The sequence below is a fragment of the Nannobrachium achirus genome (assembly GCF_963921795.1).
Source record: "Nannobrachium achirus genome assembly, chromosome: 11".
Lineage (NCBI taxonomy): Eukaryota > Metazoa > Chordata > Actinopteri > Myctophiformes > Myctophidae > Nannobrachium > Nannobrachium achirus.
This window is the reverse complement of record NC_137820.1, coordinates 54,639,095-54,660,414: the sequence shown is the minus strand read 5'-3', so window position 1 is coordinate 54,660,414 and position 21,320 is coordinate 54,639,095. Positions and strand designations below refer to the sequence as shown.

General features: G+C 39.9%; 2 protein-coding genes across 2 annotated transcripts; one reads left to right on the top strand and one right to left on the bottom strand.

Annotated features, from left to right (window-relative positions):
- Positions 1-2,266: 2,266 nt before the first annotated feature.
- On the bottom strand, positions 2,267-14,814 carry LOC308294464 (patatin-like phospholipase domain-containing protein 2; the record flags this gene model as incomplete). Its single annotated transcript, XM_080737197.1, has 9 exons — positions 2,267-2,522; positions 4,000-4,107; positions 5,025-5,112; positions 7,064-7,210; positions 7,472-7,532; positions 8,892-9,101; positions 10,310-10,375; positions 11,596-11,828; positions 14,628-14,814. The coding sequence occupies 9 exons, from the start codon at positions 14,812-14,814 to the stop codon at positions 2,267-2,269; spliced, it is 1,356 nt and encodes a 451-aa protein (XP_080593323.1).
- Positions 14,815-15,439: 625 nt separating this feature from the next.
- Positions 15,440-21,267, top strand: LOC308293515 (uncharacterized protein). Its single transcript, XM_080736083.1, has 7 exons — positions 15,440-15,650; positions 16,433-16,557; positions 16,939-17,005; positions 17,315-17,471; positions 18,070-18,215; positions 18,539-18,649; positions 19,905-21,267. The coding sequence occupies exons 1-7, from the start codon at positions 15,498-15,500 to the stop codon at positions 20,082-20,084; spliced, it is 939 nt and encodes a 312-aa protein (XP_080592209.1). The 5' UTR covers positions 15,440-15,497; the 3' UTR covers positions 20,085-21,267.
- Positions 21,268-21,320: the final 53 nt, after the last annotated feature.

The window sequence follows — 21,320 nt, the reverse complement described above, 5'->3', positions numbered from 1 at the left end:
GTTTAGTCCTTTAGTAACAGTTTTGTCACATTTTTACCAGTACTGCACAGGGAAGGTAGCTATATCACAAATACAGAAACCATCGTCAATGTGCTGTTATGCTATGCTATGTATTTCTGTGTGGTACATTATAGCCCAATTATGAATCCATGATTTTTAAGACTAGTTTTTCCTCATGAATTAAGATCTGAATGACTGTTACTGTAAGATGCATGTGCACGCGCACATACTGACAGTATGGATGAATGTTAATGTGAAACCTCATCCACACGCACCTTCATACAAGCATGCGCACACATGCACCCAGACATTCTGAATGAATAACTAATTTCTGCTTTGATCCATTCATAATATATGATAAATATCAGTAAACTGGTTAGTAGTAGTATGCATATTTATAATACTTTTTTTCTGATCAACACAGACCAGTCCTGTGTTTTTTTTGGTTAACATACCAACAATGATACGGATCATAGCTCTGGACTGCTTCCAACTTAAACAGTGCTATCAGATCTACGTATAAAGAGCAGTCCATAGCTTAAACCTTTGAAGGGACTGATACTGCTGCAGTCACATGGCTACTGTTAAAATATCACCAACCTCAACCTGTAAAGTCAAAGACTTACAATACATCAAACAATACACGGTTTCTGTTGTGTTCGACATCAGTGCATGTTGAAAATCTCCATAGGAAGCGTAGGGAAGAACGGGGTAAGATAAACTTTGCACTTAAGTTGTCCTGGAAGCAAGGCAAAATTAGATAGCAGTTTAATCTATCTGATCTAATCTAAAGTATGTGGTTCAAATTGCCCCAAGTTGATCCAAGTCAAGTTGACCCACATTTCAAGTTTAAACTTGAACAAATAATGTATTCACTTATCAAAAAATAATTTAATAACACAATTGACCATGTGCAAATAGTCTTATTTATATATGGAATGATGATGCAGCATGATGCATCATATGATGCAAAATGCATCACTAGTCATGCTGAAATACTAAAATATCTCAAAACACAGATTGAACAAAAGAAATAACTTTTGTGTTGATCATGTCCCAAACAACAATAAAATAAGATCTGGTTGTCCCAGAGGTGAAGTGAGCCTTTAACCGGAAAATTGGAGAATGGTGGTTCCAAAATTCTGTCCCTCAGGGTTCTTAAGCTGGAAGGTGGCTACCGCTTTCCAGAGACAGATCTGAATCCAGCTCTGGGCTCTTTAATTTCTCTAGTAAAAACAGCTCATTGTCTGTCTGTCAAATATTAATTAATGAATTAAATCAATAAACAGATGAAACTAATTAACCCCAGGAAAGCATTTTGTGTCATTTTCTATTTTAGCGTTGGCTATTCATAAATAGCAGATGTTCAAGCTCACAGCGTGGCACCAAGTGATGAAAAATCTATCAAAAAAAAATCATGAGTACATAATGTTACAAGCATTGGGAATGCATAGTTAAGATACAGTATATTCTGAAGTTTACGTTTTTTTACGGCTAGGGTAGCGGTCCGGGCACCCAGGCTGCTTATGCAGCATGTCTATGAATCGTGGGTCACTCCCCTTGTCTCTCTTTCCTGTCAGTCTATTGAACTATCAATAAAGGCACAAAAAAATTAAATAACAAGCACATATAAATGAAGTATATCGTTATCAGATTGATATATATACATTGCATATTTATTGATAAATATATGTATCAATCTATCAAATACAAGAGACTGCACATACAAAACGAAATATATCCTTCTAATAAATACATATTTATTAATCTATCAACAAGGAAATTTATTTTGAAAAATCGAGAAAATGTGTGCAAATCTTAAAATGTATATTTTAAAGTGAAAATGTGGGGGGTCCCTGGAGCAAAATATTTTGAGATGGGGGTCGGCGGCCAAATACATATTTTTGGGGGTCCTCGACATGAAAACCACAGATATAGCAGCCTAGGGTTTTCAGAGAGACTTAATGACTTGAGGCTCCATATAACCATAGGTATTGTAGTTTGACTATTCACTTGCATGATGGCAGATTTAAAGTTATCAAGACAAACTAAATTTCTGTACTTCGCCGTGATGTTGCTTCATAAACGAGAAATCTGATGTTTAAAGCACAAGTCCTTCACTGTTACAAATCCAATATATATTCCAGTACATAGCCATAGCGCACATTTAGCAATTCCTTCTTCTTATCTTTCATTATTTTCGTAATGTACTCTTTCAATGTTACAGTTAACATATTAATTAATTCACAGCTGCCAGATAATAGGCTCAGGGTTCTGGGATTAGTCTGGTTTGGCATTTTGCATCCACAACACACCCGAACTCTGGATTGGTGGTAGGTGTCGGGGGCGGTGTCAGTGGTAGGAAATCTGGGTTTGTATTGGTATCCAAGTAGAAGATGTCGCTCGAGGTGGGTGGGGGTGTTGAGGTCAGGGGTGGCATTTCTACCTGCTCAGTTTCTTCTCTCGGGCAACACACGTCCAAGTGTGAGGGCAGGCTGACACATCTGCGCAGTGGGGTGTCGCTGGGAAAAGGGCGTAAAAAAACAAGTCAAAGGCCCATAGTTTTAGGTAACAATGATTATCTTCAGTTTATCAATGATATTTGATCATTATAATTTTGTCAGACGGTAAAAGAACCTGTACAACTATTGCAACTACAGTAGGAATTTGGGCTTCATTTAACATTCATTTAACCATTAATGGTATCAAACCTTGCATTTAATTCAACAGTTTTTTTTTATTACACTAAAACATAATTTATTCGACAACTTTTCAATACATCCTCATCAGGTCATGACCTGATGAAGAGGTATTGACATCAAATCATTGTCATGTTATTTGGCTGCACACTGTTATTAAAAAGGCTTTAATTGTCAGAGTTTGCTCCAGTGCCTTCCTTCTTTTTACTTACCAGTCTCACTCATGAGATGCACCGGACCAGCCAGAAATTGGCTTGAGGTGCAATAATTTATCCAAACCTCACAAGTCATCCAAATATACCAGTGAACAGCAAAGATATGTAACAACAGTACACTTTCCTTTATTAAATCTCAGCTAAAAATAGGTTTACAAATGTGGTGAAGAAAATGTGCATTGAAAACTTTCAGATACACTGACAGTTCTGCAATTTCTATGAACATTCTTACACAAGCCTTGAACACATCAGTGATTCAAGATGCAACTTGCAACGACTTGCAAAAGAATCCCCAAACTGCTCTGATTTAGATGGCCCCCTACTGTAGACTGTGCCACGCTGAAAAATTAAAAACTGGTATTGAAATCTAAGGTTTAGTAACTGAAGCCGAAGTTGAAACAATGTTTCATTTTGCTTCAAAAGCCCAGGACTTTTCATTCACATCATCCTACACTACCTCATGATACACTGTCTTTACCAGGGCAGGAATTTCATGGAGGCCATGAAGGCCATGGTGCCCCTCAGTTTGGCCTTGTGCCCCTCAAAACAATGTCATGACCTGAGGCCTTAATACCCCAGCTGGACGGTACGACTTTCTCCTCTGTATCTTTCTTGTCAATATGTAGACACCGGTGTCTCTTTCTTGTCATGTACCCACCAATGTCTTTTGTTGATATTCTGAAATCTTAACTCCCCATCTTTAAACCAATCCAGCCATTTATCTATTTCACTGCATATTAGGTTATCAACCCTAACCCTTAGATTCAACAAATTCTTTCAATGGACTAATATCTTCTTTTATTTTATGGCCTTCCTGCCCTGGCATTTGGCCTTTGTGCCCTCAAAAAATGGACAACACCAAAGGCCAAGTAGCCTTGCCCGTGAAATGACGAAATTCCAGGCCTGGTCTTTACATTCTCATTTCTCAGCCCAGATGAATTTTGGGGAGATAATTCACATAATATGGAAACAATTCATTCTTATCTACCTTTGTGATTGATTCAATTAGATTGAAACTGGCTAAAATCTGGATATGGTATATTCGAACTGGTTTCTGTATTTTATCGATATATTGATTTACTTACCCTTTGTGTTGCAATGGCTCGTCTATCCAGGCTTGCTTGTAGAGCTCTCCAGCCCTGCGGTACAGCCAGGTCATGTCCTGGGATACAGCAGGCAGCCAGTCCACCAGTCTACACGGACAAGATACAACATAGTCACCCTACCACCCTATAGTCCACCAGTCTACAAAGACAACACAGTCACTCTACCACCCTACAATGTTTTTCCCCTTATGCCCTAACAGTTGTGTTTAGTTATTGTCTGTGCCTTTTGTGTAAATACATGAATCACTGCTGATAAAGCATTGGTGCTGAGGAGCTTTGGATGACGATTGTGCCGGCCAAGATGAGCAACAATCTTCGGAGAGGAGTCAGGACATCAAGTGGAAGGACATTAGAGTGGTAGCTTTGACAATTCAAAGGAGCCCTATTGGCAGAAAACATACGTTTACATTGCCAAAGCAAGTGTCAAAAATGATTAAAAAAAAAGTTGAAAATGGGGAACATATTGTATACACAGTTGGAGGGGTCACAGTATTGTGTAAACAGAGCTATGTCACACTCTATACTGTATGTCTCTCTACATATACTGTACACATACTGTATGTCTCTCTACATATACTGTACACAGGGTATAAAGCTTTTGGAACAAATAGCGGCATTTATTTTTTTAATCAATACGATTTAAATAGTACACCAAAAGAAAATAGATGTCAACCAATGGTTTGTAGTCCTTAGGGTGGTTGCATTCCAGTATCTAGCCTTCTTTTATCGCAACAGTTCACAAATCTTGCTGCTGTGTTCGCACATTTCAAACTCAATTTGGGTGTGTAATCTGTGGGAAGTACTGTATGTGTCTCTCTCTGATGTCTTGGTATATAGGTGGTTAGAAAGTGTTCTAGCCAGTGTTAGTCCGGCTGCCAACAGGCTTTAGGTAATTGAGTCTTGAATATGCACAGCAAATTAAACTGTTTTAGAAGCCTATGCAACAAGGGCTGATTTATCAGATAATGATTGGCTCACTTGATGATATTAATGCTGAGTCTCACCTCTGGCCCAGAGACCAGATTGACTTCACAGGCAGGTAGGAGGCCACTGTTACTCCTTCATGTCCCTCCCTGCATGCCTCACACAAAACTGACACAAACACACATTTATGGTGAGCAAAAGTAATCAAATGACCACCTGCTGAATGAATTGGGTAACAATTAATTCAGAACACGTAAGAGTGAATTGGATGCGCAGTTGTACAACTTACAGTATGTCACCTCCCTTTCCAGTTATATTGGAAACCAGTGTTTCAAATGTTTGACAGTAAAAGATAGAAATACTGTATTTAAGAGCAGTTTGAGTGATGCAATAAAGTTGTGTACTGTAGTTCAATCTACACCCGTCATATGGCTCTGCAAAATAATCTGTTCTTATATCTTATTAGCTTAATAAGCGTATGCAAAATGTCTATTTCAGGAAAGTTATTTATCTATGGAGAAATGAATGGTGAATCAAACATGGATGTAACTCAGGGGTAGAGTTGCCGTCTTAAAAATGTAGGATTCCCAAAAGGTTCCCAGTTCGATCCTGGGCTCCCCCAGTATTAGTGTCGAAGAGTCCTTGAGCAAGACTCTGAACCCCTAGTTGCTCCCGGTGAGCAGGTTGGTGCCTTGCATGGTTTCCTCCGCCATCTGTGTATGAATGTGTGAGTAAATGGGTGAATGTAATGCACAATCTCTGTAAAAGCGCCTTGGATAAAGGCGCTATATAAATGCGCCATTTACCATTTTAACCAGCAGATGGCGTAAGTCTTCAAATTCCCTAACTCAGACCACATGAGACTTGAGAATGGTCACTATGTGTATGTATATGTCAGGTTTAGACAATAAAACAACATTCTTGACACGGCTTAGTTCTTTCACAGCTACAGACTACAGTACATATCTTTCCAGGTAAAGCACCAGGAAGTTGTCCAGGTCCAGGGACTGACATCGTCCACATTAAAACATTGTTGAAGCTGTCACTAGCTACTAATGAGAAAACTATTCTGACAGGCTTGGGGCATCACAAGTTGTTTTTCACCATCTTTCACAAAACACAAAAGAATCATTGTCTTTTGCCATGTTCATAACACAGCACAATGCTCGCACGTACGTATGTCTCCAATAGTCTCACATAACAATTGGAGATCTCCGACCAACCGATACGTCTTATGACATCTAAATTCAATAGGGTCTTGAACTGGGCGAAAACAATTTGTACATTTAAAAACAAACCAATTTAAAGGCTTTAGGGCGTGATGAGGTGAAATTATATTATTACGTTATATTGCTTAGTAGTGAATACATTTGCTAGTTTGAGTCGAGTCCTGAGAACAACCACCAGTTGTAGATAAGGTCAGGAGATAGGGAGGATAGGATGGAAGGTCACAGGAGATAAGGAGATCTTGGCTTTTTAACAAGAATGTGTTATTGTTTTTGCTTTAGCCAATTATGAACTGAGAGACGGGGAGGGCAAGGCAGTCTTGTCTTGTCTGTCGTTGGTGAGGGATGTATATTTATGTGTGACTGTTAAAGCGCTGTAAATAAATGTTTTCTATTATCTTTTAACATAATTTCTGAGTCAAGGTTTTGCTGATCTTTTGAGAGTTTCAATTCCGCTATGGAGTCCATAAATTATGTAGGATTTCTATGTCAGGCGGTCCTTCATTGTATCAGGATTGGTTTTCAAAACAGTGGGTGTAGGTTGGTTAGTGTTGGTTTTCTATGCTGGTCAAGGCCAGCACTACCATTGAATTTAGATCTTTCCAGGTGATTGGTAGGCAAGATCTCCAATCGGCTAGGCAAGACTACTTAAGTATTGGCATAGTGTGGTTTGAGGCCAGCATTGTTGTAGTTAATGAGGATTTTATATCAACTACTATCATTCTCCATCTCACTGGCCTTGTGGTTACAGTGGTCCATGTCCTAAGACTGGGAGATCGGGTTCGATCCGGCCAGGGTCATACCAAAGACTGGAACCCAATGCCTCCCTGCTTGGCACTCAGCATCAAGGGTTGGATTGGGTGACCCTCCTGGTCACAGTGAATTGTTCTTACCCTTTTTAATACCGACAGGGAGGTTGTGTATATCTGTATGGTCCAGCCAACAGTGTGCTTTTTTAGGAGGCTCCTCTCTGGTCTGCCCTGCTACCAGCTCACAGCAGGGAGGCTTAGGCTCCAGGGGAGACTCAACATGGACGAGGCCTGTGGTAGATATTTTTTAACATGAGAAAAGTTGGAATTAAGCATGGCGATCTAAAGTGTAGATATGTTGGTTAATAGTTTAGCAATATACAATTTATAGTTTTGCTCCTCAATTTGAATTCTGGACAAAAAATGTGTGAACTACTACTTTGGTACTTTCAACTGGATTTCACACAATCCAAGTCATACTTACTGTTTTAAATGTGACATATATTAATTATATAATAATGAAAAGTCCCGTTAGCATACAGATGAGCTTACAGTTCTCTTGAAGGAAGCGAAGAGCATCCATGTAGCCACTATGGCAGATTCCACCTATAATCTGTAACAAAACAAGTGCATTTAATGCTGCCCTCTGCTGAACATTGAAGTATACGTATCTTTACACTAACTTTCTTGAATATTAGACACAAATTAAAGTCACATTATTGGACACATGCAGTGTTACTTTGCAAGCTAAAGTACGTTCAGGCCTGTAAGGCTACAGGCTAAAATTCTGTAGGATGGTTGTCTCCACTCTGTGCATTTATCTAGCCTGAACTAAGCTGAGCTAAGTTGACCTTCTGACCAGAGGGACCATTCTGTGTCTCACCTGAGATAGCAACTGCTAAATGCTGACCTAGGCTACTCTTTAATTTTAGGAGAAGAGTAGTAAAGTCTGGTTGGACACATGCAGTGTTACTTTGCAAGCTAAAGTACGTTCAGGCCTGTAAGGCTACAGGCTAAAATTCTGTAGGATGATTGTCTCCACTCTGTGCATTTATCTAGCCTGAACTAAGCTGAGCTAAGTTGACCTTCTGACCAGAGGGACCATTCTGTGTCTCACCTGAGATAGCAACCAGCAGTAAATGCTGACCTAGGCTACTCTTTAATTTTAGGAGAAGAGTAGTAAAGTCTGGTCAGAGAGAGCACGCACGCACGCACGCACGCACACGCACACACACACACACACACCTGTTGCTGTTCTTTTTAACCCAGTTCCCACATACACCTGTTGCTGTTCTTTTTAACCCAGTTCCGTAGCTGTATATATTTTGAAATTGCATGATGTTAAGTTGAATTTCTGAACAACAACAAAATGAAATCTGCTAAATCATTTTGATTACAGATCTCTTGTCTTTCTGATTCCCTTGATTCTTCAGTTTTCAGTAATCCCGTCTCTAATGTCTTTGGGGACACAAGGCTTGTTCCACAAAGGCATGCTCATTGACACAGTATTTTGTGCTCCCAAAAGTTTAACAGATTCAGACACACAAAGGTATAATCAGTTTTTTTGTATATTTTTAGTATACCATGAGGTCCTGTTAGATATGGGCTTAATATTGATGACATCAGGGATCTCCATTTATGGGCATAAAAGGGATTATGTTAGATTGGTTCCCATGATATCACAGTGATGTCAAAGTGTGATGTCAGAGCGGCAAACTGTATATCTGACATCACTGTGATGTGTCAGGGGAACCACAGTGTCAGGCGCGACAGAGATACGGTCAAGCTATGACCGTTCACATACTAAACTGCGACCTACAGTCGCAATGATAATAATAATATCAAAAGTAATACAAATGGCTGAAAATTCTATAAAGTGACATGGAATGTAGGAAATGTGCAAAGACAACAACCTTTAAGATATTTGTGTTTTGATTTGGATCAGAGGAGGAAAAGAGCCCAGTGGTCTCACCTGAAGCTCAGGTGGGAAGAAGGTGCTGGTGACTCTGTACATGTTTTCTGAGTTGACCTGGATGCTGACGTTATTAAAGTTGAAAGCATGGAAGTAGCGGGTGCCGTCACGTGGGCATATGTCGCTCTTTCCAGCATAGGCTGAGAAGGTCAGCGTGTTCCTCTCATGGCAGTGGGGCAGGTTATTGCTGATGGCACCGTCCATGTAGTGCTGGGAAAGACGTACATTAGATGGGTCTGAGATTAGTTAACCCATTTAGGCCTAGAATTATTGAATGCTTTAACCATTGAAAAATAGCAGATATACAAGCTCACAGCGCGGCACCGAGTGCCGCGCTGCGAGCTTGTAGATCTGCTATTTTTGAAAAAGTCATGAAAATGTGTGCAAATCTTTGAATATATGTATTTTCAAAGCGAACGTTTGCAACTCAAATTTTGCTTCTGGGTGGTCCCTGAAACTAGATATTTTGAAATGTGGGTCCGTGGCCAAATACAGATCAGTTTGGGGGTCCTTCACATGAAAAGGTTTAAGAACCACTGACATAGTAGTATCTCAAGAACAGACTAACTGAGCTCCAGTTAAGTGAAAAGGACCTTTTCTTTGACGATGGCTGGCCAAATTGCTGACATAGAAACATAGGTTTTTTCAAAAATCTTAGAAAGATTCAAAAGACACTTATAGAATAGGGTCAAAAATCAAATGTTCACGATTTTTCAAAAATAGCAGATCTACAAGCTCGCAGCGCGGCACTCGGTGCCGCGCTGTGAGCTTGTATATCTGCTATTTTTCAATATTTAAAGCATAAAATATTGCGTCATAATGTGTTCGGGCCTAAATGGGTTAAACAGCTTCGTTTTGTGCAGATGAAGGCATATAAAAAGTTGTTATCAGTGAATTAATATATACTGTACACATTATAAGTGGTTTATAAATAACTGAGACTTGGCGACGGCTTTAAAAAAGTAAAATTAAAATAAAACTGTTTTACAATTTAAATACTACAGAGGAAATTAAGTAAGAGAAAGTTATGTGAAGAAAAAGTTAAGATGGATTGTGAATTGGGAGACATTGTTGAAATCTGGGTTATATTCAGAGCAAAACAAGGTCAATTATCAAATTGTCAAATCATGACCACAATCACACACTGTACAGGTCATTTTGCTAACTTACTTCATATGAAGTAAGAACAAACTAGCCGACATATGGATATACAGTAGATGGCCACCATATAAAGGACGGAAATCCTGCTTTAAATTTAGAATGATGTAGGTATAATGATTAATTAATTAATTAACATTAAGGTTAACATTAAGGTTGTTAGTGTTTAGGTACAGGTTTGGAGTTGTTTAAGCTAGGGTGAGCCCTATAGCCCTAATGACAACCCATGAGAATTATGGTCAATGTAATGGTCCACTCACAACTCCTCGATAGGTTGGTGGAATCACACCACAGTATATTGGGATGAAACAGCTGCATAGGAGAGCCTGGGAAATTACAACATTAGACAGCTCACTGCACAGAATCATGAACATCTTATCTTATTATTTTATCCTTTTGTTGATGCTGTGATTACGTACCATCCCACAGGGATAAACCAAGATTCCCATTTAGAATCCATAGCTAATATTAGAGCTATGCAGTCGTACAGTATACACAATGAACACTATGGTATCACATAGTGTGGGGATTTAAGGGGAGCAAATGCTAATTTTGTGCAAATTTGTCTTAAAGCGCAAATTTTTGCACAGATGTAGCCCAGGGCTTGCTCTAATGATTTTTAGCTAGGGCGCCCGAGCCGACGACCTTCAGGGTCGCTACAGCGGCCAAATCAAGTTGGGCTCCCATTGACTTTCTATACAGGAGGAAAATACCCAGAAAAAATTTTTTTTTCTGGGTATTTAAGTAGGATCTGAGGGGTCTAACTAGGGGTTTGTTATGATGCTGAATCCATTGCAGGCATTTGTTTTGCACAAAAAACATTCCTTGGGCTAGAAATGGCCTCAGAAAACGATGCATGAAAATGAGCATTCATGTTAGTCGGTGACCTTCGGGGTCACCACAGCTCCAGAAAACACCCACAAAACTCTGAAAAGTGATGTCTCATCACTTTTCATCACTAAACCATGGGAGCCCAACTTGATTTGGCCACTGTGGCGACCCCGAATGTCGCAGACTCGGGCGCCCTAGCTAAATCATTAGAGCATGCACTGAGCTACATCTGTGCAAAATGTTGCACTTTTAGACTGATTAGCACGAGAAAAAAAAACCCTAAGGCCTCCGACTAACATGAATGCTCACCCATACATACGTTTTCTGAGGCCATTTCTGGCCCAAGGAATGTTTTTTGTGCAAAACAAATGCCTGCAATGGATTCAGCATCATGACAAACCCCTAGTTAGACCCCTCAGATCCTACTTAAATACCCAGAAAAAAAATGTTTTTCTGGGTATTTTCCTCCTTTATAGAAAGTCAATGGGAGCCCAACTTGATTTGGCCACTGTGGCGACCTCGAAGGTCGTCGGCTCGGGCGCCCTAGCTAAATCATTAGAGCAAGCCCTGGGCTACATCTGTGCAAAATTTTGCGCTTTAAGACAAATTTGCACGAAATTAGCATTTGCTCCCCTTAAATCCCCACACTAACATGCAGTAGACTGCAAAAGCACACACCTCAATCAACATATCCTGGCTGTCACAGTGTCAGTACCTGGATGAGTTCCTCTCTCGTGTCAAACTCGGACACCAGAACGTTCTTTCCATCAGGCACTCTGGTAACAGAAATACTGAGTTTCCCGGAGGCTCGGACATGGGCGTCTTCTGGCAACATCCTCTGCATGGATTCCTTTACAATCTGCAGTAGGTTGAATGTTGGGCTCAGTGGTCCTAGTTTGTGCTTCCTTGCCCGTTTGGCAATGCACATCAAATCAGCACAGACTTCTTCTACATGGACAAGAACACAAACATTTTAAGCATTTAGATAACGACAAAGCATTTACCAAGGGATTATTGCATGACATCATGGACAGTTCGTACGCTATCGGATAAAGGGGGGTTTTAACAAGGTAAGAATGACTTTATACTGTGCTCTCTTTCTCTCTCTCTCTCCCTCCTTCCCCCTTGGAGAAATATATTTCTTATGCTGCCGCTGTGTATGCAAAAAGCATGACTTATTTGCAAAACTGTTATTTCCTGGGAAAAATCACCCAAAACCCCAATGAAAGTCCCCCAAAACCGCTATAGAAATCACCCAAATCCGCCAAAAAAAACGCAAAATTTCGCGGCCGCGCCGTCCAGCCCACCCTGAGATTTATTACTTCCCGCGCGCCTGATGGCATCAATTTATGAAAAAGCTAAATCTTGAAACATGGATATATGCCTATAAGGTTTCTGCCCAACAGCAACAATAAGAAAAAGCCTGTTACTACCAGCCAGTAATTATAAATTATTATACTTTACTTGACTTTATGAGCCATTATAAAATCTCTGTTATTCTTGTTATGACTACTTGTGGTTATAACAGTAATTATACATTTATAAGCAGATTTATAGGCCTACTTCACCATAGATGTCATTTTTAAAATGCTAAATAATGTATTATGATTGCTTATAACTATAAATACAAAGTGTTATAAATATAAACACTACAGATTATAATGTAAAGATTTGGGCTTCATAGAGTGTTACCATTATGTTGAATATTACATTTACAGAATTGGAAAGGCCACAAATACGAGCATGCAAATACACCCAAATGTCTTATTCTTTATGATAGCTGCGCTAAGAGCACCTACCGAGGCACCAATTTATACATTTTGTTTTCCTTTATTAATTTTCCATAAGTAAAGCAACCAAAGGTCATGCAATCTTTTCTTCTTTCTTTCATATTCCATTCTGATTGGCTATGATTTCCTTCCAGGATACAACTTGTGGCCCCAACAAAGTAAATCCATAATATGAAAATATCTCTAAATTATTATTTAAACAAATGTCTTCTAAAAGCAGTATAAACCTATACATTTACAAGTTGCAATTAGGGCTACAAATATAGGCTTAGCTACACCAGGCCAGATGTTTAGCCCCCTATTTTCGAACAGGAAACCCGTACGGAATATCAAAACCCGGTTTGACATTCATTGTAGAACATTTCTAGGTACATTTGTACCTCGTTTGTTTTTAAACACCTTTCTGTAACAAACAGAGCCTTTGTAGCATGTGTGGCACGTTCTATGGGTTTAAGTGAATCGCTTTAGGCTCTGGTTTCACCAAAACCCTCGGGTCAATCTTCATTTTTGCCATTTTGGTCAAATGCGCCCCTCCTGCAGGTTCTGGAAGGCAATAATCAAAACTAGCCCTTACCCGTTCAAAGATATGAACTCCGAAATGGGGTTATGGGGTGTGCACTGTGCACACAGTATATGAGGGATGGAAAGTAACTTTAACTGGTGCTTGCATGATAATATGTAGGAGCATCAATGTAAGAAATACCCGTTTCGTTTAATGGCTAGTTGGCTACAGATCTGTAACAGGGACAGTCAGGTGTGTTCATAATGCTAATGGTGATGCGATTTCAGATCAGTTGCTCCAGCCACCGAGGAGAAACGCTGTGACAGACAGACACTCACTCAGACAGACATCAGACATTTGGAAAATTATATGTTTGATAGAAGAAAGAAAAAAGATTGCCATTGCCCTTATGAGGTCGATTTGAAAAATGTGTAGTAGAGTGTCTTCCTGGGCCTACTGGGAGTGCATACAAAGTTTCGGCCTGACGGTATCCAAAACAACAGACTGACTGAATGACTGATGGTCGGACGGACCGACAGGCACTTGCAGGGGTGAAAAAAACAAGATAATTATGCTAAATGATTCGTATTTTTGTTACATTGTATAGCCTACTCAAAATGTTGGCATGTACTGTATTAAATCAGCAGTCCATTGGTGCAGTGGCCTACTTTGAAATGTGAGGCATCGAGCAAAGTCCAGCAGACGATGAATCTGATTAATGTAATAAAGTTTGAACAAGGTTACCTAATCTGGCCTGGTACTGAGGGTAAAGGTTTCACACCTGTCTGCTGTTTTTGTGTTCCATTTGTTCTTTAAATGTGTTCCCTTCATGTAAATATTATAGTTTGAGGAGCATTGGCCTGGCTGCCACTTCTCACTCATCCTGGACACCATTCCAGACACAATGGGTCCATCAAGACCAAAACATTTAGCTATTGTCTGGGTGGGGCGCGCGCGCGCACACACACACACACACACACACACACACACACACACACACACACACACACACACACACACACACACACACACACACACACACACACACACACACACACACACACACACACACACACACACACACACACACACACACACACACAAAACAAGTGCAATGCAGAACTTATATGGTATTACATCCCAAGTAATTTTACAACCTCCATATAGCCCAATTCTAATCATTATTATTTAATCATTCATTTTGTTAATATTTTAAAAGTGTAGGCCATATTCATTACAAGAGAGCAGTCTCACCAAGTGAAATTCCCTGTGCTAATATCATGATTAGGCCTGGCTACATCATACCTGATTCTGGTCATTACTGCACAACATGAATTTAGGAGAACAGAAAAAAAAATCTTAACACAATCCCAAATAGGCCTACCTGCATGCAAAGACGGGCCATTGTTAACTCAAATGATCAAATCTCTTAATTGTTTATTCTCAGTTTCTCACCTATGGGGATTCCGACTGTGAGGGCCGCTGCGATTAGAGCACCTGCCGAGGCCCCATATATTTTAGATGCGTTTTCGATGAGCACAGGAAAACGCTCCAGGATACAACTTGAGGCTCCAACATAATAAATCCCCATGAAGCCACAGCCAGCGAAAGAGATACTCCATTCTTTTTTCAGGTCGAACATCTTGCACAGGTGTAATAATTAGACAAATTGAACCTGTGTCTGTGTGTTGACCTAAAGCTCTATGCTGGCAGCCTGAAACAAGTAAGCCTACTAATAATCTGGTTTCATTCACATCACATCTAGGGTGAAGCAGATTTATGACATTGACAATCCAATACATGGTTGTTGTTGTGCAATTTCCCCCAATCAACAGATGAGTTGTTCTTAGTGAGATAACCCAGATTGCACTCATTGCAGCACGGGTGATGGTGGGTGTGTGGGTGGGCTGGGAGGGAGGGAGGGAGGGAGGGAGGGAAGGAAGGGGCCGTCGTGCGTGGAGGGGTGGGCTTGAAATGCACCTTCAAAGTAAAATTCAGAACCACACGAGAAAAATATGATAGGGAATTTGGTTACTGTGTGCAGCCAGCTAAGTCCCAGTCTCACTGTATTGAAAATATAGGCCTATATTTTATTATTATTAGGCCAGAAACTTTACATAGCCGTTCACTAAAAGATTCTTTATTTTTGACATGTAGTCTATTTTACTTTTATTTTGAAGTCCTAAAACACAAGTCCGTTGCTTACCGTACCCAACTAACAAAGTTCACTGCAGCAGAAGAGTCGCAGTCGCAGAGGCATTTGTTGATACTGGTCTGCTGGGCTGCAACACAGTCTGTGACTGTGATCTGCACCTTTTGTCCAAGATGAAGATTCCTGTGGTGGATTTTGGTTTATACAGCTTGAGTGAAAAGACTGTTTTAGACGATCAATTTACTCAGTTAAGTGAACAGCTAAAAGCAGCCTTCACAGAAGTGGGATTTGTCTACCTGAAAAACACTGGGATTTCTCAAGAAGAGGTGAGTCAAAGCAAAGGTGACAAATAGACTTTACCTGGGCTGGGATCAATCATTGTTAGATCTATAACTCGGTCCCTAGTTTGCGATTTGCTTGCTGGGCTCGGGTGTGTGCCTCGTAATAGAACCTCTCTCTCCGCTGGGTGAGGACGAGGTATTAGTATGCTACACTGTTCAAAGTTCCGCGCGGTCTCTCTGTCATCTCGGTGCCAGTGTTATCCCGGTGGCGAGGAGCGGATCCTCCACGGGTTTGTGAAAAACTAAATATGTTATTCTACCAAAGTGCAGTAACTATACGCAAATAATTTGATTAAAGGATTTAAAAGTTTATTTTTTTGTAGTGTATTGTAAATCAGAGGCTAATTTGATATGAAGTGATATCTATTTTGACTATTTATGAAAAGTGGTGTGTTTTTGCAAGGTATCTGGTTGCCCTAATTGACTTCACTTGTTTATGTTGATAATACTGTTGTAATGTGTAATTGTTTTGATATGGCCACATTCATGACAGAACATCATGTGCTAGCTAGACACACATCTGACCTTGACACAAAACCATGTCACAGAGAGTCATCACTAGTTTCTAGCTATCATTTATCTGGTTGGAGGAGACTGTTGCAACCATCCAGTTGTAACTTCCCCAGTCACCCCTATTTTATATTGAATGTTTTTGTTAGTCAATAACATAAATGTTCCTTATCCTTTCATTACAATTGAATTAAGTTTATGAATTAAGTTATCTTATTGATGAGGACTAATACCTCTTCTTCTCGGGTTTTTTCCAGGTGAACAATGTTATGGACATTTCCAAGAAGTTCTTTCTGCAGTCAGATGAATTGAAGTTGCCCTTTAGCAGGGGTAGCTTTTCCAACAACATGAATCACGGCTGGGTTTCATCAGAAACTGAAAGGTTTTAAATTAGATTTCTTTAATTATTTAACTTATGTTTTGGCATCCATTGTTAAAATATCCTCATTATGACCACTGATATGCTTTAAAAGTGTGGAAAAAAGGTCTTTAAGACTTGCAGTTTGTGGGATGTTTACATGTTTATATGTGTGTGTGTGTGTGTGTGTGTGTGTGTGTGTGTGTGTGTGCGTGTTAATCTTGCAAGTACATCCCATAAGCCAGAGGGAACTAAAGCAATATTTGCACCATTTCCTGCTGATAGACACACAGACAGCTACACAGCCCCAGTAGAGTTTTAAGCATCTTCAACAAAAGTACGTACTACTTGTCCTTTGTAACAGACAATGCATTTACAATGAATGACTACACACTAACTACACAGGCTGAACCCACGGCGACCAGGGGATCTAAAGGAAGCCTTCAATACTGCGTGTCTGCACCCAGACATAGTGAGAACTCTTAACTTCTGGCTCAATACATTTCATAAAGCTAACCTTCTGACTTTGCTTTTGATGATGATCATCACCTTTTAACTGCTATGAAGTTTGTACTGCAATACAAGATATGAGCACTCTTGATCTGTTGATGTATTTATTGTCTCTTTATAATTACAGCTCTTGTGATAGACATTATCTGCTTTGACTAACAATAATTTACAACCTAGAGTTTCAATTATAAGCTTGATCTACATGTATTCTGTTCTATGGATTAGCTTATTCTATTTATACTGTAACCATCAACTTTCCATTCCATTGTAGAAGTGGCCGTCGGGTGGTGTGGTGTCAGGGTTTCGAGAGGTGCAGACAGAATTTTTCCTGCGCTGTAAGGAGCTGTGTCTCAGGGTGCTCAGGGTGATGGCACTCAGTCTGGAACTGCAGCCAGCCATCTTTCTCGACGCTCACTCATTAATTGGGAGTAGGTAATCTATTGTAGTGGTTCTCAGAGCTCCGGGGACTCTGAGAATGTACAAATCCGTTACGACAGGGGTCTTCAACAGGGGTCCAGGATCCCTAGGGGGTCCTCAGAGTTACTACAGGGGGTTCTCCAAATCTTCCATTCCTTTTTATATTAACAACTTGAACCTTAGCCTCCATATTCTGAGAACTTTAGCCAAAAATAGCTGATCTACAAGCTCACAACGCCTCGCAGAGCTTGTAGATCGCTATTTTCAGCAAAGAGGTTTTGTAGAGGGGAAAAAGAGCAGACCAAGTACAGAGTGAAAGGTCAATTTTATTAAGTATTAACAGTTCAAGTGGTTTAATATCTGAAAACACAAATTGACATGAATCCAAAATACACTGATGATTGTGCTATCAAATGATGAAACTATATGGAATCTATGAAAAGGTTGTGGGGGTCCCTGCTTCATCTCTCTCTCAACTAAGGGGTCCCTGGCCTGAAAATGTTGAAGACCCCTGCGTTACAGGTCCTTTTGTTTCCATTTGTACACTCTCAGAGTGTTTGTGTATGTATGTATGTATTTTACAAATGACTGTGGTGTGGTGTCCTGCAGGTGATGAGAATGGCTCAACTCTCAGATCGCTCTACTATCCCCCCGTGGACAGTGGGAAGGTGAAGGAGGGACAGCTACGGTGCGGAGAACATTCTGATTATGGGAGCATCACACTGGTGTTCCAGAGCCAGGAGGGAGGACTGCAGGTAACAAACATAGACTCCCATACACACACTCGCAACCATAGGCTTGAATAACACTTCTCCTCTGTATTTTTTTGCCATCTATAAGATCTGCCCTTTTTCAGCAACACACAGACACACAAACTATACAATTGCAAGCACTGACAATAGTCAAATGATCTCTATAGACTCTGCAGCAGAGAGAATGGCTTTCCAGCTCCCTTGCCGATTGTGTGTGATTCCAGGCTGGCTCCAGCCTCACTGCAAGACAAAGTGTTAAATCATGCTAAACTGGACATAATATTCAGGGAGGTGATCTCTTGAATGCCCATTCTCACATACTGTAGGTCCTGGGTCGGTCAGGGGACTACATCTCCGCTCCCAGCATCCCCGGCACAGTGCTCATTAACATTGCAGACCTGATGCAGCGATGGACGAGCGACACATTTATCTCTGCTGTGAGTTTACATGTTTGTGTGAACCTAATGATCCTAAAGTAATCTGCGAGATGACATCATTGTGATTATTATTATGTCATTAGTTAATTTTCAGGATCGCGACGTTTTGGTCGAATCCCATTCATTTCTGTTTATTTTGTGCTTTTACAGATAGGCCTCACACCACTGTTGGCCAACCTTAAACAATGTATGATCATACTAATAAATTAGTAAAATAAACTACCCACAAAAAGTTCGGAAACTAAACTTTGGTTGATTATATCTAACTCATTTAATGCCAGCCTATCACCACTAGAGGGCGCCCAGTGGCCAGAGAATAATAGAGATATGCTGGTAATGCATGCCCAAGCCCTGGAGCCATGACTTGCCAGAACACTTTCCTTTGTGCATGTACAGGAAGAGGATGAAGTTAGCTTGAAGTTAGCTATTGGCTACCAAGCATTTTAGATTTATATTTTCGTCAACTTAGCCATGATTAAACCTTGCACACCTCATGCATGGGAGAAAAAACAGAGAAAATGAGCTCTAAAGATCCTGGATTGCATTGGAGTGGATGGTAAATATCAGCAAATATCGGCAAATATCGTCCTCTGTAAACAGAGGACAAAAAAAAAAAATCATTTTTTTTTATTTTTTTTTTATTAAAAAGCCGAACTAGTTCGGGATTGGCACTCTGGGATGCGATAATAAAGCCGAACTAGTTCGGGATAGGCACTCAATACCAATTGGTATTGTCTTATTATAATATTTATCGTTGATTAGTCACCTTTACAATGAGGTACAGCTTGTAAGCATTGGGCATTTGTGGAATGAGCACCACAGCTAAACGTGTGGGTAGCGCCCCCCAAAATCCCATGCAATATTGTTCTGCTGTCATTCACTCCAAGGTGAAGGAGGTGCCAAGCTGTTGTGGCTGAGGTCCCTGACACTGAGTGTAAAATTAATTGTGTAAAAATGGCCAATATGTGGTGTTTTACATTTTTCTTATTACTGTGGGAGAGTGAAATCTTTCAATGCATCAAGCAACTCAAAACGAGGGTGAATACCAACAGAACAATATTACAGGGAGATATAATCGACAAAAGTTACGTTTACAAACTTTTAGTTGGTAGTTTATTTACCTTAAACTATAATTATGTAACTTATGTTCCTTCTCTGCCTGTAACTACAAGTGAAGCATTCCTCCTGATAATTTGTATTGAACTTCTTTATATCTTTAATCAAACTTGAGACTGTTGTTTCTTCCTCTCTACAGGTTCATAAGGTTTTGATGCCACCACCTGGTGACTCCAGCACACGTCAATCTCTGGCATTCTTTGTTCAACCAGATGACGAGGCTCTCATCACGTGTTGCGATGGCTCTGATAAGTACCCTCCTGTTAAGGGAGGCGCCTATCTCATGGAACGCTTCCAAGACTCTTACGGACACAAATGAAATTTCCTCCCTAAATATTAAATACATAGTGTTTTCACAAAATGATTTACAGTTTGGATGTTAAATTGAGACTGTGTGTGACATGTACACTACGGTGTATTCTTGAAAAAATGATCAAAACTCTATTTTAATGATTTTCTTTTTAATGATTTAACAGATTGATTCAATAATTTGGAAATCTCAACTGTTATCCTTAGATATTTGATATGAAGTCACAAATCACTGTTTTAAATGTTTTTATTTTATTAAGAAGTTTTGCTTCATCTCTGCCAGGCAGAGTGCGTGTCTGTCCAAACTAAAGTTAATCTCACAAACTTGTACTATAGGGCTGCAATAGTTTGTTGAACTAATCGATTTAATGTCAAATAGATTTTGAAATAATCATAAACAAACATTATATTAACATCATACTATGTTTATGGGCTTCTGTAGAAACTTGGAATCTTTCATATTGATTCGTTAATCTAAATAAAACATAATATACCTGTACATGATAGCCTATTAAACTTGTAGATGTGCTATTGTCACTATGTTTGCATGATACCATTGTGTGATTAAGTATAAAATAACACTTATGTAAGGCCAAACCACACCAATGCAAAATATCTTCTGAAGCTGGACGCAGGTCATTCCACTGCAAAGCTCCATCTGACTGGAACAATCTTCCTCTTTCACTCAGATCTATTACCTCTCTTGGCCACTTCAAGACTTCCTTGTATTCACATCTCGAAAGAACCTGTTCATGCTTCTAATACTTTATTTCTAACTTTGATACAGGTCAAAGTACTGTATTCCCCATTCTTTTTAGTTTAAAATTAGTTGAGGGGTTGGGGGTGTGGGTGTGAGATACTGTACTTGTACGTGTGTGTATATTGTATGTTTGTACTGTACCGGTATGTAATGTTCACTTATGTATAGGACCCCCTCTAAAATGCTATGCTGCATCTCAAGGGGCTATCCTCTCAATAAATTCTGATCAAATAAATTCTGCATGTTGCGAGTAGTTGCATTGGTGCGGTTTGGCCTTAATGATTTGTTGATATATAAACTGTTAATCGATAATCGATCGAATAATCATTACGAAAATAATGGATAGTTGCAGCCCAACCCGATCATCATGACACTTAGTAGTGCAGTGTCAATTGGATGATGAGTGGTTCTCCAGAACCAGACCGCACTGAATGCACACACATTCCAAACTGTGTCCAGCTGCAAAACGCACACTGCGCTAGTACT